The following is a 19136-nucleotide window of genomic DNA, read 5'->3' as shown; positions in this document are numbered from 1 at the left end:
TTCACCATTGAGAATGATGCTTGCTGTGGGTTTGTCGTATATGGCCTTTATTATGTTGAGGTAGGTCCCCTCTACGCCCACTTTCTGGAGAGTTTTTATTCTAAATAGGTGTTGAATTTTGTCAAAAGCTTTTACTGCTTCTATTGAGATGATCGTATGGTTTTTAGTCTTTAATTTGTTAATATGGTGTATCACATTGATTGATTTGCATATATTGAAGAACCCTTGCATCCCTGGGATAAATCCCACTTGATCATGGTGTATGATACTTTTGATGCATTATTGGATTCTGTTTGCTAGTACTCTTGAGGATTTTTACGTCTATATTCATCAGTGATATTGGTCTGTAATTTTCTTTTTTTGTAGTATCTTTGTCCGGTTTTGGTATCAGGGTGATGGTGGCCTCATACAATGAGTTTGGGAGTGTTCCTTCCTCCGCAATTTTTGGAAGACTTTGAGAAGGATGGGTGTTATCTCTTCTCTAAATGTTTGATAGAATTCACCTGTGAAGCCATCTGGTCCTGGACTTTTGTTTGTTGGAAGATTTTTTTTTTTTTTCACGGTATGCGGGCCTCTCACTGTTGTGGCCTCTCCCGTTGCGGAGCACAGGCTCCGGACGCGCAGGCTCAGCGGCCATGGCTCACGGGCCCAGCCTCTCCATGGCATGTGGGATCCTCCCGGACCGGGGCACGAACCCGTGTCCCCTGCATCAGCAGGCGGACTCTCAACCACTGCGCCACCAGGGAAGCCCTGTTGGAAGATTTTTAATCACAGTTTCAATTTCATTGCTTGTGATTGGTGTGTTCATATTTTCTATTTCTTCCTGGTTCAGTCTCAGAAGGTTGTGTTTTTCTAAGAATTTGTCTGTTTCTTCCAGGTTATCCATTTTATTGGCATAGAGTTGCCTGGAGTAGTCTCTTATGATGCTTTGTATTTCTGCGAAGTCCATTGTAACTTCTCTTTTTTTATTTCTAATTTTAGTGATTTGAGTCCTCTCCCTCTTTTTCTTGTTGAGTCTGGCTAAAGGTTTACCAATTTTGTTTATCTTTTCAAAGAACTAGCTTTTAGTTTTATTGATCTTTACTGTTGTTTTCTTTGTTTCTATCTCATTTATTTCTGCTCTGATCTTTATGATTTCTTTCCTTCTGCTAACTTTCGGTTTTCTTTGGTCTTCTTTCTCTACTTCCTTTATGTGTAAGGTTAGATTGTTTATTGGAGATTTTTCTTGTTTATTGAGGTAGGATTGTATTGCTCTAGATTTCCCTCTTAGAACTGCTTTTGTTGCATCCCATAAGGTTTGGATCGTCGTGTTTTCATTGTCATTTGTCTCTAGGTATTTTTTTATTTCCTCAGCCATCTCTTGGTTATTTAGTAATGCATTGTTTAGCCTCCATGTGTTTGGTTTTTTTACGTTTTTTACCCTGTAATTGATTTCCAATCTCGCAGTGTTGTGGTCAGAAAAGATGCTTGATATGATTTCAATTTTCTTAAATTTACCGAGGCTTGATTTGTGACCCAAGACGTGATCTGTCCTGGGGAATGTTCCATGTGCACTTGAGAAGAAAGTGTAATCAGCTGTTTTTGGGTGGATTGTCCGATAAATGTCAATTAAATCTACCTTGTCTGTTGTGTCATTTAAAGCTTTTGTTTCCTTATTAATACTCTGTCTGGATGACCTGTCCATTGGTGTAAGTGAGATGTTAAAGTCCCCCACTATTATTGTGTTACTGTCGCTTTCCTGTTTTATAGCTGTTAGCATTTACCTTATGTATTGAGGTGCTCCTATGTTGGGTGCATATATATTTATAATTGTTATATCTTCTTCTTGGATTGATCCCTTGATCATTGTATAGTGTCCTTCCTTGTCTCTTGTAACATTCTTTATTTTAAAGTCCTTTTTATCTGATATGAGTATTGCTACTCTAGCTTTCTTTTGATTTCCATTTGCATGGATTATCTTTTTCCATCCCCTCACTTTCAATCTGTATGTGTCCCTAGGTCTGAAGTGGGTCTCTTGTAGACAACATATATATGGGTCTTGTTTTTGTATCCATTCAGCGAGCCTGTGTCTTTTTGTTGGAACATTTAATCCATTCACATTTAAGGTAATTATCAATTTGTATGTTCCTATTACCATTTTCATAATTGTTTTGTGTTTGTTTTTGTAGGTCCTTTTCTTCTTTTGTGTTTCCCACTTAGAGAAGTTCCTTTAGCATTTGTTGTAGAGCTGGTTTGGTGGTGCTGAATTCTCTTAGCTTTTGCTTGTCTGTAAAGCTTTTGATTTCTCCATCAAATCTGAATGAGATCCTTGCCGGGTAGAGTAATCTTGGTTGTAGGTTCTTCCCTTTCATCACTTTTAATATATCGTGCCACTTCCTTCTGGCATGTAGTGTTTCTGCTGAGAAATCAGCTGTTAACCTTATGGGATTCCCTTGTATGTTATTTGTCATTTTTCCCTTGTTGTTTTCAATAATTTTTCTTTGTCTTTAATCTTGTCAATTTGATTACTATGTGTCTTCGTGTGTTCCTCCTTGGAATTATCCTGCCTGGGACTCTGTGATTCCTGGACTTGGGTGGCTATTTCCTTTCCCGTGTTAAGGAAGTTTTTGACTATCATCTCTTCAAATATTTTCTCAGGTCCTTTCTCTCTCTCTTCTCCTTGTGGGACCCCTATAATGCAAATGTTGGAGCGTTTCATGTTTTCCCAGAGGTCTCTTAGGCTGTCTTCATTTCTTTTCATTCTTTCTTCTTTATTCTGTCTGAGGCAGTGAATTCCAGCATTCTTTCTTGCAGGTCATTTATCCGTTCTTCTGCATCAGCCATTCTGCTATTGATTCCTTCTAGTTTATTTTTCATTTCAGTTATTGTATTGTTCATCTCTGCTTGTTTGTTCTTTAATTCTTCTAGGTGTTTGTTCTTTAATTCTTTGAGGTCTTTGTTAAACATTTCTTCCATCTTCTTGATCTTTGCCTCCAGTCTTTTTCCAAGGCCCTGGATCATCGTCACTATCATTATTCTGAATTCTTTTTCTGGAAGGTTGCCTATCTCCACTTCATTTAGTTGTTTTTCTGGGGTTTTATCTTGTTCCTTCATCTGATACATAGTCCTCTGCTTTTTCATTTTGTCTATCTTTCTGTGAATGTGGTTTTCATTCCACAGGCTGCAGGATGGTAGTTCTTCTTGCTTCTGCTGTCTGCCCTCTGGTGGATGAGGCTATCTAAGAGGCTTGTGTAAGCTTCCTGATGGGAGGGACTGGTGGTGGGCAGAGCTGGCTGTTGCTTTGGTGGGCAGAGCTCAGTAAAACTTTAGTCCGCTTGTCTGCTGATGGGTGGGGCTGAGTTCCCTCCTTGTTGGTTGTTTGGCCTGAGGCGACCCAGCACTGGAGGCTTCAAGCTCTTTGGTAGGGCTAATGGTGGACCCTGGGAGGGCTCACGCCAAGGAGTACTTCCCAGAACTTCTGCTGCCACTGTCTTTGTCCCTGTGGTGACCCACAGCCACCCCCCGCCTCTGCAGGAGACCCTCCAAAACTAGCAGGTAGGTCTGGTTCAGTCTCCTATGGGGGGTCACTGCTCCTTCCCTCTGGGATCTGATACACACACTACTTTGTTCGTGCCCTCCACAAGTGGAGTCTCTGTGTTCCCCAGTCCTGTTGAAGTCCTGCAATGAAATCCCACTAGCCTTCAAATTCTGGTTTTCTGGGAATTCCTCCTCCTATTGCTGGACTCCAAGGTTGGGAAGCCTGACATGGGGCTCAGAACCTTCACTCCAGTGGGTCATCTTCTGTGGTATAATTGTTCTCCAGTTTGTGAGTCACCCATCCAGCAGTTATAGGATTTGATTTTATTGTGATTGCACTCCTCCTACCATCTCATTGCAGCTTCTCCTCTGTCTTTGTATATGGGATATCTCTTTTGGTGAGTTCCAGTGTCTTCCTGTCAATGCTTGTTCATCAGTTAGTCGTGATTCCAGTGCTCTCACAACAGGGAGTAAGCGCACGTCCTTCTACTCTGCCATCTTGAACCAATCTCCCTGTTTTGTATTTTTGTACGTGTTTCCTATTAATAGAAGATAGCTAGATTGTTACATCTGCTTCTGCATTCAACCTGTGCAATACTGTTGACCCTTGAACAACATGGATTTGAACTGTGAGGGTCCACTTATACGTGGATTTTGTTCACTAAATACGTACTATGATGTTGCACGATCTGTGGTTGAATCCCTGGATGTGGCCACCTGTAAAGTTATACTTATATTTTCAACTGCACAGGGGTTAGTGCCCCTAACCCCCAGTTGTTGAAAGGTCAACTGTATATTGTTTTGGTAAAAGTTGTTGAAGAACATCCAGCCTCACACAGATATGTAGTTGGAAAAGAGAGGGTTTTGTTGTTTTTGTTTTTTAATAAATTTATTTTATTATTTACTTTTGGCTTCATTGGGTCTTCATTGCTGTGCGTGGCTTTCTCTAGTTGCGGCAAGTGGGGGCTACTCTTCATTGCGGTGTGCAGGCTTCTCGTTGCCGTGGCTTCTCTTGTTGCGGAGCACAGGCTCTAGGCATGCGGACTTCAGTAGCTGTGCCTTGTGGGCTCTAGAGCACAGGCTCAGTAGTTGTGGTGCACGGGCTTAGTTGCTCCGTGGCATGTGGGATCTTCCTGGACCAGGGCTCGAACCTGGGTCCCCTGCATTGGCAGGCGGATTCTTAACCACTGTGCCACCAGGGAAGTCCCCAAGAGAGGGTTATTTTAATAGCCTTTTCATAAAATTGTGGGTATTCTATTTTAATATTACACCAAGACTCAACATGTGATAATTTCTTAAACTTAGTTGTGTGATACTTGTGGGTGATACTTGTGGGATACTTGGTGGGAGTGATACTTGTGGGATACTTGGTGATACTGGTGATACTGGTGATACTTGTGGGAGCCACTTCTAACCTATGGATCAGATGGCCACTTTTTTTTTTTTTTTTTAAGGAAAAGTTGGTCACTGTCTTTTGAAATTATGCTTTATGTAAGGTAGAATAAGAAATGCAAATCATTATCTTCATTATACCCTTTGAAAAAATCAAGTCTTGAAAGATTATAGAAGCTTCTTCTAATCAAACACCAACACCTCATGTGCATAGAAATTGGAACACTTTTTCCTTGATAGATCCACACTTCATATCATGGCTACTTTTTTGAGTTAGGAAGTGAAAACTTAACAGTTTCTAACATAGTTCCTGGATAAATATTTGTTGAAACTATCTAATGTTTGTTAGACTGCTTTTATTCATTTCTTTCAAATTCTTATTTATGTCTATTACCTTATTTGAATAAGTGAGAAAAATGCCTTTTAGAAATGCCTTTAACTGGTACAGAAATAGAATTAAACATGCATGTTTACACATATGTCCAGTAAATTAGGCAACCACTTTATCTGCTTGTTCAGAATGTTTCAACATCATTAATCCATAATTTTATGTTTATCTATTTTAAGATCCACACAGGTTTACAGCACCAAATAATCTGGCCCTGTCAGCCCAGCTGCATTCCTCTGGATGAAAAACTCCTGCCCCAGCTTCTAAAAGAAGCAGGCTACGCTACCCACATGGTCGGAAAATGGCACCTGGGAATGTACAGGAAAGAATGTCTTCCAACCCGCCGAGGATTTGATACCTACTTTGGTAATGGAAATGCACATGTTTCTTTAACAACTCAGGCCAACTGCAGCCCTCTCATAAAACACAGCCAAGTGTAATCAAATGAAATAACTGGAAACTTGAACACAGAGTGAATCAGTCAGCACTGCCGTGGGGCCACTGTCTAATGCTACCACCGTAAACATGGCTGTGCACTCAGCTTGTGATGGGACAGGCAGTTATATTTGCCAGGGTTCTACATGCCACGTAGGGGCCATTGCAGAGTCTGCTACCTCCAAGTCAGAGACCACTCTACTCTTAGAGAACCTTATTACCAAAGGGGGATACAGATTGATTTTTTTAAAAAATTCCAGGCAAAACGCAATACAAGAATATTTCCTTCACAAAGGTTCAGGATCTTTTTTTCTCCTCGTGAGTTGTGTTCAAAGGTTTTATTTTGTATTTCCTGGAGATGATAAGACTCTTTTCCAATTGGCATCCTTCTTTCCTTCTGTGATATCTGTTTTTGAAATTACTAGGTTGGGGAAGATAGATCAAATAAAGAAAATGGGAGGGTAAATAACAAATGGTAATAGGAAAGATACAAAATAATAAGTATTTTATGGATTTGATAGCCCTATAAAAATAAATATAAAGCCTACAGTTTTTAAAAAATATATATATACTCTATTTAAAACTGTTACAAACCATTTCTTAACAACCTGTTTATCTATTTATCTTGCCAGGGGTGACATAGCTTTCTGTCAAGTTCTTTTCATAGTTTGCTTTTTTTTTTAAATTGGGGTGTAGCTGTTTTACAATGTTTGTTAGTTTCTACTGTACAGCGAAGTGAAATAGAGTTCCCTGTGCTATACAGCAGGTTCTTATTAGATATCTATTTTATACATATTAGTGTATATACATCATTCGCAATCTCCCAGTTCATCCCACCTCTCACCCCCAACTTCCCCTCTCATATTTTGCTTTCCATCTAGCTATTCTGTTTTATCTGTCTAGCTGTTTAGCTCCCTACCTACCTCCCATTTGTCTCTTCATTTATTTACAAACTGCCATATACAAAAAGGAGCACACCATGAAGATAAATTTTTAAAAAATAAATAGAATTTAAAAATCAGGGTGAGAGGAGGTGGAGTCAAGATGGCGGTATGGGAAGAGGTGGAGTTAGTGTCTCCCCACAGCTAGGGTGCCTGCTGGCCCCTGGTGGGGGACTCTGACACCCAAGGAGACAGGAGGAACCCCAAAGTGAACCAGTAGGACGTAAGGGGACTGAAGCGGGAGGAGAAGTGGAGGCCAGACAGGATGGCATCCCTGAGGCCAGGGGGATTAGGAGAGGCAGGCGGGAGGGGCCTTCTGGGAGAAGCGGGAGAGGAGTGGAGGGTGATTGACCTGTTCACTCGGGCCCAGGGAGCCTGCTGAGCTCCCAGGCCTATCCCCTGCCCTCCAAAGCCCCCTCCAGGCTGCATAGGTTCTTACGGGCATAGGAGAGAGGCTGAGGAGATCAGGAGAGGCAGGCGGGAGGGCCCCTCCCAGACCAGAGGAGCAGGAGAGGAGAGGAGGTTGTTTTCCCTGCCCACTTGAGCCCAGGAAGCCTGCTGGACTCCCAGGTGAGGTCCCCTGCCCTCTGAGACCAGGGCTGGGGGGCATGCCTGGGCCCCTTCTGTTCCTTGAGCCTAACCGCCCCACCCCCCCACACACACCCTCCAGGGCCTTTTCCAGCCCTGTGGGTCCTGAGCATCAGCCCTGCCCACCACCCAAACCTCACCCTTGCTTAGCCCCCACCCTCCACAGCCAAGGCCTTCCCCCACCTTTTTTCCCTCCTTCCTTTTTTTACTATTGTGGTACTGTTGTATATTCCAGTTGTTGATTCATCTATATTTTTATTTTTATATTCTTCCCGTTAGTTTTCTAGCCTAATTTTATTTTTTACTTTGTTATTGTTTTTTTGGTTTTTCTTTTTTTTTTTTTTTTTTTTTTTTGCCTCCCCAGGTGGCTTGCACTATCTTGATTCACAAGCCTGGGGTCAGGCCGAAGCTCCTGCAGTGGGAGCTCTGAGTCTGAACCACTGGACTAACAGGGAACCTCAGACCATGGGGAATATTCATCAGAGTGAGGTCTCATGGAATTCCTCATCTCAGGCAAGACCCAGCTCTACCCAATAGCCTACTAACCCCAGTGTTGGAAGCATCAGGTCAAACAACCAGTAAGACAGGAACACAATCCCACTTATTGAAAAAAAAAAATGAGATGGCAAAAAAATATGTCACAGATGAAGGAGCAAGGTAAAAACCTATAAGGCCAAATAAATGAAAAAGAAATAGGCAATCTACCTGAAAAAGAATTCAGAGTAATGATAGTAAAGATGATCCAGAATCTCGGTAATAGAATGGAGGCACAGATTAACAAAATACAAGAAATGTTTAACAAAGATCTAGAAGAACTAAAGAACAAACAAACAGAGGTGAACAACATAATAACTGAAATGAAAAATACACTAGAAGGAATCAGTAACAGAATAACTGAGGCAGAAAAATGAATAAGTGAGCTGGAAGTAACTGCCAAGGAGCAGAATAAAGAAAAAAGAGTGAAAAGAATTGAAGACAATCTCAGAGACCTCTGGGACAACACTAAACACACCAACATTTGAATCATAGGGGTCCCAGAAGAAGAGAAAAAGAAAGGGTCTGAGAAAATATTTGAAGAGATTATAGTTGAAAACTTCCCTAATATGGGAGAGGAAATAGTCACCCAAGTCCAGGAAGCACAGAGAATCCCATACAGGATAAACCCTAGGAAAAACACACCAAGACACATATTAATCAAATTAACAAAAATTAAATTCAAAGAAAAAATATTAAAAGCTGCAAGGGAAAAACAAAAAATAACATACAAAGGAATCCCAATAAGGTAATAAGCTGATTTTTTAGTGGAAACTCTGCAGGCCAGAAGGGAGTGGAAGGATATACTTAAAGTGGTGAAAGAGAAAAACCTACAACCAAGATTACTCTACCCAGCAAGGATCTCATTCAGATTCGATGGAGAAGTGAAAAGCTTTTCAGACAAGCAAAAGCTAAGAGAATTCAGCACCAGTAAACCAGTTTTACAGCAAATGCTGAAGAAACTTCTCTAAGCAGGAAAAACAAGAGAAGAAAAAGACCCACAAAAAACAAACCCAAAACAATTAAGAAAATGGTAATAGGAACATACATATCAATAATAACCTTGAATGTAAATGGATTAAATGTCCCAACCAAAAGACATAGACTGGCTGAATGGATACAAAGACAAGACCCATATATATGCTGTCTACAATAGACCCACTTCAGACCTAGGGACACATACAGACTGAAAGTGAAGTGATGGAAAAAGATATTCCATGCAAATGGAAACCAAAAGAAAGCTGGATTAGCAATACTTGTATCAGATAAAATAGGCTTTAAAATAAAGACTGCTACAAGAGATAAGGAAGGATACTACATAATGATCAAGGGATCAATCCAAGAAGAAATATAACAATTATAAATGTTTATGCACCCAACATAGGAGCACCTCAATATATAAGGCAAATGCTAACAACCATGAAAGGAGAAATCGACAGTAACACAATAATAGTAGGGGACTTTAACATCCCACCTACACCAATGGACAGATCATCCAAACAGAAAACAAATAGGGAAACACAAGCTTTAAATGACACAATAGATCAGATAGATCTAATTGATTTTTATAGAACATTCCACCCAAAAGTGGCAGAATACACTTTCTTCTCAAGTGCACATGGAACATTCTCCAGGATAGATCACATCTTGGGTCACAAATCAAGCCTTTGAAAATTTAAGAAAATTGAAATTGTATCAAGCATCTTTTCTGACCACAACACTGTGAGATTGGAAATCAATTACAGGAAAAAAACTGTAAAAAAACAAATACATGGAGGCTAATCAGTGTGCTACTAAATAATCAAGAGATCACTGAAGAAATCAAAGAAGAAATAAAAATACATAGAAACAAATGACAATGAAAACATGACGACCCAAAACCTATGGGATGCAGCAAAAGCAGTTCTAAGAGGGAAGTTTATAGCAATGCAATCTCATCTTAAGAAAAAAGAAAAATCTCAAACAATCTAACCCTACACTTAAAACAACTAAAGAAAGAAGAACAAAGAAAACCTGAAGTCAGTAGAAGGAAAGAAATCATAAAGATCAGAGCAGCAATAAATGAAACAAAGAAAACAAAAGCAAAGATCAATAAAACTAAAAGCTGGTTCTCTGAGAAGATAAACAAAATTGGTAAACTCTTAGCCAGACTCATCATGAAAAAAAGGGAGAGGATGCAAATCAATAAAGTTAGAAATGAAAAAGGAGAAATGACAACTGACACTGCAGAAATGCAAAGGATTTTAAGAGACTGCTACAAACAACTATATGCCAAAAAAAATGACAACCACGAAGAAATGGACAAATTCTTGGAAAGGTACAATTTTCCAAGACTGAACCAGGAAGAATTAGAAAATATAAACAGTCCTATCACAAGTAATGAAATTGAAACTGTAATTAAAAATCTTCCAACAAACAAAAGTCCAGGACCAGATGGCTTCACAGGTGAATTCTATCAAACATTTAGAGAAGAGCTAACACCCATCCCTCTCAAACTCTTCCAAAAAATTGCAGAGGAAGGAATACTCCCAAACTCATTCTATGAGGCCACTATCACCCTGATACCAAAACCAGATAAAGATACTACAAAAAAAGAAAATTACAGACCAATATCACTGATGAACATAGATAAAAAAATCCTGAACAAATAGTAGTAAACATAATCCAACAGCATGTTAAAAGGATCATACACCATGATCAAGTGAGATTTATCCCTGGGATGTAAGGATTCTTTAATATGTGAAGATTAATGTGATACACCACATTAACAAATTAAGGAATAAAAACCATATGATCATCTCAATAGATGCAGAAAAAGCTTTTGACAAAGTTCAACACCCATTTATGATAAAAAAAAAAAAACTCTCCAGAAAATGGGCATAGAGGGAACCTACCTCAACATAATAAAGGTCATATAAATAAAGGACAAACCCACAGCAAGCATCATACTCAGTGGTGAAAGCATTTCCACTAAGATCAGGAACAAGACAAGGATGTCCACTCTCACCAATGTTATTCAACATAGTTTTGAAAGTCCTAGCCACAGCAATCAGAGAAGAAAAAGAAATAAAAGTAATATAAATTGGAAAAGAAGAAGTAAAACTGTCACTGTTTGCAGATGACATGATACTATACATAGAAAATCCTAAAGCTGCCACCAGAAAGCTACTAGAACTAATCAATGAATTTGGTAAGGTTGCAGGATACAAAATTAACAGAAATCTCTGGCATTCCTATACACCAACAATGAAAAATCAGAAAGAGAAATTAAGGAAACACTCCCATTTACCATTGCAACAAAAAGAATAAAATACCTAGGAATAAACCTACCTAAGGAGGCAAAAGAGTTGTACTCAGAAAACTATAAAACACTGATGAAAGAAATCAAAGATGGGGCTTCCCTGGTGGCACAGTGGTTGAGAGTCTGCCTGCCAATGCAGGGGACATGGGTTTGTGCCCTGGTCCAGGAAGATCCCACATGCCGTGGAGCGGCTAGGCCCGTGAGCCATGGCCGCTGAGCCTGCACGTCTGGAGCCTGCGCTCGCAACAGGAGAGGCCACAACAGTGAGAGGCCCACGTACCGCAAAAAAAAAAAAAAAAAACTACAATGAGGTTTCACCTCATGCCGGTCAGAATGGCCATTATCAAAAAATCTAGAAACAATAAATGCTGGAAAGGGTGTGGTGAAAAGGGAACCCTCCTGCACTGTTGGTGCAAATGTAAATTGATAAAACCACTATGAAAAACAGTATGGAGGCTCCTTAAGAAACTCAAAATAGAATTACCATATGACCCAGCAATCCCACTACTGGGCATATACCCTGCGAAAACCATAATTCAAAAAGAGTCATGTACCACAATGTTCACTGCAGCACTATTTACAATAGCCAGGACATGGAACCAACCTAAATGTCCATCAACAGATGAATGGATAAAGAAGATATGGCACATATATACAATGGACTATTACTCAGCCATATAAAGAAACGAAATTGAGTTATTTGTAGTGAGGTGGATGGACCTAGAGTCTGTCGTACAGAGTGAAATAATTCAGAAAGAGGAAAACAAATACTGTATGCTAACACATATATATGGAATCTGAAAAAAAAAATGGTACTGATGAACCTAGTTTCAGGGCAGGAATAAAGAGATAGACACAGAAAATGGACTTGAGGACATGGGGTGGGAGGGTGAAGCTGGGGCGAAGTGAGAGTAGTATCGACATATATACACTACTGAATGTAAAATAGTTGGCTGGTGGGAAGCAGCCGCATAGCACAGGGAGATCAGCTCGGTGCTTTGTGACGACCTAGAGGGGTGGGATAGGGAGGATGGGAAGGAGGCTCAAGAGGGAGGGGATATGGGGACATGTGTATGCATATGGCTGATTCGATTTATTGTGCAACAGAAACTAACACAGTATTTTGAAGTAATTATACTCCAATAAAGATCTATTTTTAAAAAATCAGGATGAATAGAAAAAGATGGAATAGTTGCTTGGCACCGAGTTATTAAAAAAACAACAACCTGCCTGGCTGTAGCAGACTTCACATTCAACTCTGAGATTTGGGACTTCTTATGTTCAAAGCAAAAAAAAAAAAAAAAAAAAAGCAGTCTATAAGAGTCACATTATTTATAAGCTAAATGGAAACCAGATGTTCAGGAAGAGTAAAGCACTTTCTGGCTCTTAGACCTGAGAGAAATTTCTCCTTTGGGAGAAGGTAAGGTGACAGCATCCTCAAAACTATCATTTTGGTAGTAAAATGGTGGTTGTCTTATAGATGTTTCTTGAGACATTCTCTTTTAGTTAAGCTAGGACCAGAGCACCAAAGTACATTTCAGTTCAAGTGATTATATGGGGCCCACACAGTAAGTTGAAGCTCACAGCTCTATAGTGCCTAGTTGGAACCACAGTTTAAGTCAAGATGTAAGGACATCCAGACGTGACACCGTGTGCCCCACTCCCGGGAATCTGGGTTCTCTAGCAGACATTGCTTAATCAGTAATGCATTCTTTCTTGATGAATCTGGATACATCCTCAGTATCCTTAAATAGCTGTTAAAAACAGGATTTGGGTGTAAGACCTCTTTGTCATCTTGGAAATTCTAGAGGAAAAAACAGCCTCTATATCCTTTGACAATTTTCAATGAGGTCTTTGCTTAACGATGGGTCGATACCTGTACTCTGGCAACTGGAAGGATATTTTAATTGTTTTTATTAAAAACCAAATTTTATATTTTAAAATTATATATTTAAACCAAATTATATATTTCAAAATTCAGTTGGACAGAGGTGGAAATAATATCCTTTTATGAGAATTAAGAAGCCTAACTGGATTTAGACAGACGGACACCCCACCGCACATTCATGGAAGGGAGACTTGCAGAGAAGGAGGGCATGATGATGATGCAGTTGTTATCACTGTTATGACTTGTTAAAAAACAGATGATTGTGGGCCTGGCTGTACAACTCTGAGTACACTAAGAACCATTGAACTGTACAACGTAAATGAGTGATTTGTATGATATGTGAATTATTCTCAATAAAGCTGTTAAATACAGCAGTCAGAGATTTAATTGTTCAAAGCGTAGTTTCTCATTTTTCCCCAAAAAGCATTGGCTGCCATTTCCTTTAGACTCAGCATGTAAGTTCAAATTTGTGAATCATTGTTATGAGAAAGTTCTATGTGACTGTCACATGGTTGCTTGGTATTAGTTTGGCCAAGTATGTGAATAGATAGTTCTATTATGTGAATAAAGAGTTCTATTGGAATCCTGTTTGTACTAACTTTTTAATATTTATGGTTTATACATCTTTTTATCAAGTATATCCTCTGCATGTATTTCCCCAAATGATAGAAAACAGTTTATTCTTACAGATAAAGAACCTGAAGTGATTCTTCAAGGTGTTACCAGCAGTTACTAACCCCAAATAGAACACCAGTGTCCTGACCCCTTTAATTACCCATATAAGGACTGAAATTATTTTCATGGATACATTTGTTTTTCGATTACATATTAATTAGTAAACACATTGGCTTTCCCTTTCTGTTATACATGTAGGAGAAAAGATTACCATTTAAAGAGTTATCTTAAAACTAAGATATTCATTGTATTTAGGACCTTGAATTTACTGAATCATGGAAAAGGAGGAAATTAATTTAAAATGAATTCATTTACTAGGTAAGGTATGTAGGGCTTGTAATTGTGATTATGAGAAATATTTAGAACTGGGGAAAGAGGCCAATTTTATTATTTTCATTTTAATGTTAATAAGCAGTGTTTGTCAGGAGATAGCTCAGAGTCCAGCACAGTTATTTCTTTTGAATAGCTTTATCGAGGTGTAATTCACATACCATATAATTCACCCCATTAAAATGTACAATTCATTGATTTTTTTTCAATTCATTGATTTTTAAATAAATTCACAGGGTTGTACCACTGTCACTGCAATCCAAATGTAGAACATTTCCATCACCCCAAAAAAGAAACCCCATACACATTAGCAGTCACTCCCCATTTTCCCCCGACCCTCATAGCCCTAGGCAACCACTAACCTACTTTCTGTCTCTACAGATTTGCCTATTCTGAACATTTCATATAAACAGAATCATATAACATGCAGCACAGCTTATTTTAATATTTTAGGAAAATATGGAACGTTTGCAGGAACCAGAGAAAACATTTCTCCCATGTTTATGTCTAAATTGGGACATAAACATTGTCCCAATTGTCCCATTGTGGGATAGGCCATTGATGCCACTTAAATTGGAGGTGAAATTGAGATCACCAGACGTAGAAAAATCTAATTTCAATGCCACATGTTTGCTCTTTTGGTTGTTATGTTTAGAGATCCTCTGTTTGGAAATCTTTGTGTCTTTCACCAGTGGGTGTCAGCATCTGACTAAAGATGATGCCTCCAAGAGCTACTTCTGTAAATAACCTTGAAGCCAGTTGACCAAGGTCAATATCAACGTTATTTGAATTCTGCGTTCATTTATGTGATCACCTCAGAGTAAAAATTTGTAACAAATCACCTGAACCATATGCTATTTTAACCATTAGATAGCTTTAAAAGATTAAAATGTCATCACCTTTACTGAATTTAAACTCTGATTTTTAAAAACATATTTACTTGGAATCACCCACTTTGAGAGTTATGTGATAGAGCTTATATTCTAAAGACTTGGGTAAGGGATGGATTTGAATTTTTTTTACAATAACATTTTAATGCCTTATACTAGCAAATATAGAGATGTTAAGAAATGGTGCTCTGATTACCCTTGTCATTTGATTAGCCCTGACATGGATAATCAATTGCATTAGGCAATTAAACGCTGAAACCTTCGTTTGTTTAATATGTTTTATGCTATGCTGACTACTTTCATCTCCCATTCTCCTTGTAGGATATCTTCTAGGTAGTGAAGATTACTATTCCCATGAGCGCTGTACATTAATCAACGCTCTGAATGTTACACGATGTGCTCTTGATTTTCGAGATGGTGAAGAAGTTGCAACAGGGTATAAAAATATGTATTCAACAAATGTGTTTACTGAAAGGGCTACAACCCTCATAACTAACCACCCACCAGAGAAGGTAAGTCTTGCTTTTTTATTGATATCAAAATTGTGTGAAGATAGCATCTCTTCAGGTGAATATAGGAAAAGGCCACTGTCCTTTAGGGAAAAACCTAATAAATTCTAGGGGAGTCGCTTTCAAATTCTAGAGTACCTCAGTATCAGCTGAGAAGCTTGTTAAAAATAGAAATTCCTGGAGCCCACCTCTAAAAGTCTGATTTATTAGGTCTGGGAAAAATCCATATGTCAATATTTTAAGGAAACTCAAGGGTGATTCTGCTGCACGTGGTCCCCAGATCACACTTTGAAGAAGCTGTGCATATAGTGTTTCAGTACAAATATAGTTTTATTATTTTAGTATCCTGTGTGGAGGTGTGGTAATTAGTAAATTGACTTTTTCAAAAAATGTTAGGCTTATGTACAAGATGAGGCATTATTATGGCAGACTTTCTGTTAGGTATCCACAAACTTAAGGTTCAGGGCAAGTTCTCTAACTTTGTATTTCCCACCCCTCCTCCAAGGTTATTTGGGCTATTCTAAATATTCTGCATTCTCATGTTTATTTAGAAGCAGCTGGCCAATTTCTACCAAAAAAAAAAAAAAAAAAAAAGTACCTGCTTGGATTTGAATTTCATTGAATCTGCGGACCAACTTGGGGACAATGACATCTTAACAATATTGAGTCTTCTAATCTATAAACACGGTACACTGATGAGCCTGTTTATCACATCGACCATACTGAAGCTATTTGTATATGTCATGTGCTGAAATCTTTTGACTTATTTACAGATAAAAGTAGAAAAGAGTCTGAATAGCCTTGACATTTGTTGTTGTCGTTGTTTATCTGGAGTTAACCTCCTGAACCCAAGTTCAAGCTGAATTCTCTGGATTTAGCTTATAAATGCCTTTAAATCAGATATTTGTGTTGTCAGATATTGGGCTCAAAATATGGCTTCATCAAGAACTGTATTAGCATGCTTTCAAAATTAGACCTTCAATAGGACTCTAACACAGCAAATTACAGAATGTGCAGTGTTATTGTTTTTCCAGTTTCCTGCGCTTTGCCTCTTTGGCAGTTACTGAAGGTCCTCAGTGCAGATCACCATTTGGATTCCTGTATAGATACCTGTTCAGACTTGGTACCTGGCTCCTGACTCCCTTTTTGACATAGTTTCTTCCTGCCTACCCTAACATAGCATTGAGTGTCTTTCCTGGTGTCTGTCCTCAGCTTTGCCCCACTTTTGGCTTTTTTTTTACTCTTTCATGCTGACCTGTTGGAGTGGCCATGCTTGCTGTGGAACATGGAAGAAATTGGAATATTCTCTCAAATATGTAGACATATGCAGATTTTAAATCTAGATCTAAACCAATATTCAGGTAGTTGGACAGATAACTGCTAGGTAATTGGCTTAAGTTCTCAGTTTTCTTCTGTAGGCTTGGCATGTTATAGATAAGGTTAAAAACCCAAAGAACAAGATAAGATCTTGAGGGAACTGTGGTCCTTGTCCTGTCCTTTGAAGTTTGGGGTGGGCATCATTTTACAGGTAAGCAAACTGGCTTAGAGAAATGAGGTGACTTGTTCAAGGTCACAGAATCAGAAACTGCACTGTTTAACTCCAGAGCTCAGTGTACTTAACAAGCCTCCCTACTTCACAGTTTATATCCCAGACCAGAGACTATGAGCCCCAGTGTATGTATGATTCAGCTTGATGGTTCCAGTATACAATACAATGACAGTATATTGGGATCATCTGGAAAGCTTAGAAGAAATACCACTTCCAAATATTGTGATTTATTGGTCCGGGATGGGACCCTATCACTGGTATTTAATTATCCCTCCGCCCCTACCTCCAACCAGTGATTCTGATGTGCAGTCACTATCGATTCCTCTCAAGCACAGAGAAGCAAGCAGAAGCCAGCTGCCCTTTACAAGTTCACAATATACCACTATTTAATCATGCAACAAGTATAAGATGCCTACAATAAAAATTAGTTTCCATTAAGGAACAATAGAGTATTCTCTCCCAGTGCCCATAACATTAATCAAATAAGAGGAAGCACCTGGGGTGAAATCATTCCTGGTGGGTGGGCTGTCTTAACTGGTGTAGGGGCGGGAAGGCTCAGGAACTGAGGAAAACTGTAGGCCCTAAGAGCTCACAAGCCACCCAAACCCGTGTGATTAGTATGGTGCTGCTTATAGGTAATATGGAAATTGCTGGGTGAGAGGTGGTCATTTTCCTACAGTGACTGAAATGTTCCGAAGCAGTAGCCAGCCTTTTCAGCATCCCCAAAGTCAAGTTTGAAGCATAGACATAAATGAATGAAATAATCAATAGCTGAGTAATGGCTCCAGAAAGTTTAAGACAGCAAATGCCAATGTTTATAGTTTCGATTCTCAATGAAAGGATGCAGCACACCAATTACAGGACTTTCATCATTTTATTCCAACATTGAATCTAATTCTGTTCTAACTTCTCTGTGCTATCTACAGACTGTAACATAGGCAACTTGCTCTGAGATGGAAATCATTAAAGAAATACACACAAAGTATCCACAAGCTGACTTAAAAACGTGCCTGTTTTAAAGAGCACTTGGGGAAAAAAAGCATATGGAGCTATTTTGTAACAAACACAATTGGTGCTGGACTCAGGGAGATATTGCTAATAACCATTGCACAGTGTTAAGAAGGAATGTCTTTTCTCTTTTTTCTACAGGATAATTCCCTTAGTACTAATACTACAATGTGAAAGTAACACATTCACAAAATATTGTTTGGTTAAAAATAGCCCCCCTCAAAACTTTGCAGAATAAAAATAAATGTTTTCTCTCATACCTCATCTAACTAGCAGCTTCTTAAAACAAATGTGACTTTCTAGTGGTAGACACTTACTTTTTCCTGTCACAATTTGGAAAGAAATGTCTTAATTTGGAAGTCAAAGAGAATAACACTCTAAAAACATACCATATGCTTTTTAAAAAGTTATACTTTAAATTAGGGAAATGTACTAAAGAAATGAATTTAAGGCTTTCTTCCTTACTGGAATTAGCATAATGAGAAAGGGAAATGAACCCTTAGCACCATTTTAATATGCTAATAACTTTAGGTTATAATGTCATACTTTTACTTAATACCTAAACATTTGGTCATGATTCACATTTAGGATTCCAATTTACAGACCTAAAGAAAGGCGTACAGCTAGGGTTGGTGTAAAGGTGGCAGCTGTAACTGGGTTGGTGAGAGCAGAGATCTGGACCCAAGAAAGACCAAGGGAGAGATCAAGGTCCTGCACAAACCCGGAGATCTATGGAGATCAAACTCGGGTCCAGGACTTTGGTGTTTTGGGGGTGTTTTTTTTGTTTGTTTTGTTTTGCGGTACACGGGCCTCTCTCACTGTTGTGGCCTCTCCCGTTGCGGAGCACAGGCTCCGGACGCGCAGGCTCAGTGGCCATGGTTCACGGGCCCAGCCGCTCCGCGGCATGTGGGATCTTCCCGGACCGGAGCACGAACCAGTGTCCCCTGCATCGGCAGGCGGGCTCTCAACCACTGCTCCACCAGGGAAGCCCGACTTTGGTGTTTTGAATCAGGATGTCAGTAAGGTCAGAATGGGCCTGAAAGTCTCCAAAGGCCAAGGCTCCATTAAGTTGGAACGCAAGTCAGTAGACAGCATAATAATAATGACTGCTCTCTTTGGGCTAACAGTGAGCTGAGGTTGGCAGGTGTGGGGAAATTGGCTACAGCTGTATACTGGGAGGGTCTTAGGACAA

At 39.2% G+C, this 19136-nt stretch overlaps 1 protein-coding gene across 2 annotated transcripts in view; it reads left to right on the top strand.

Moving 5' to 3' along the window:
• Nucleotides 1-19136, top strand: part of ARSB (arylsulfatase B) — a 187018-nt gene that overhangs the window by 14820 nt on the left and 153062 nt on the right. For both annotated transcript variants that reach the window (XM_060093083.1, XM_060093084.1), the window contains exons 2-3: nt 5476-5662; nt 15200-15390. In XM_060093083.1, the coding sequence (XP_059949066.1) occupies nt 5476-5662; nt 15200-15390 (378 nt within the window). The remainder of the gene's footprint in view (nt 1-5475; nt 5663-15199; nt 15391-19136) is intronic.

Source organism: Mesoplodon densirostris, chromosome 3 (genome assembly GCF_025265405.1).
Source record: "Mesoplodon densirostris isolate mMesDen1 chromosome 3, mMesDen1 primary haplotype, whole genome shotgun sequence".
Classification (NCBI taxonomy): Eukaryota; Metazoa; Chordata; class Mammalia; order Artiodactyla; family Ziphiidae; genus Mesoplodon; species Mesoplodon densirostris.
This window is presented reverse-complemented; position numbering and strand designations above follow the sequence as displayed.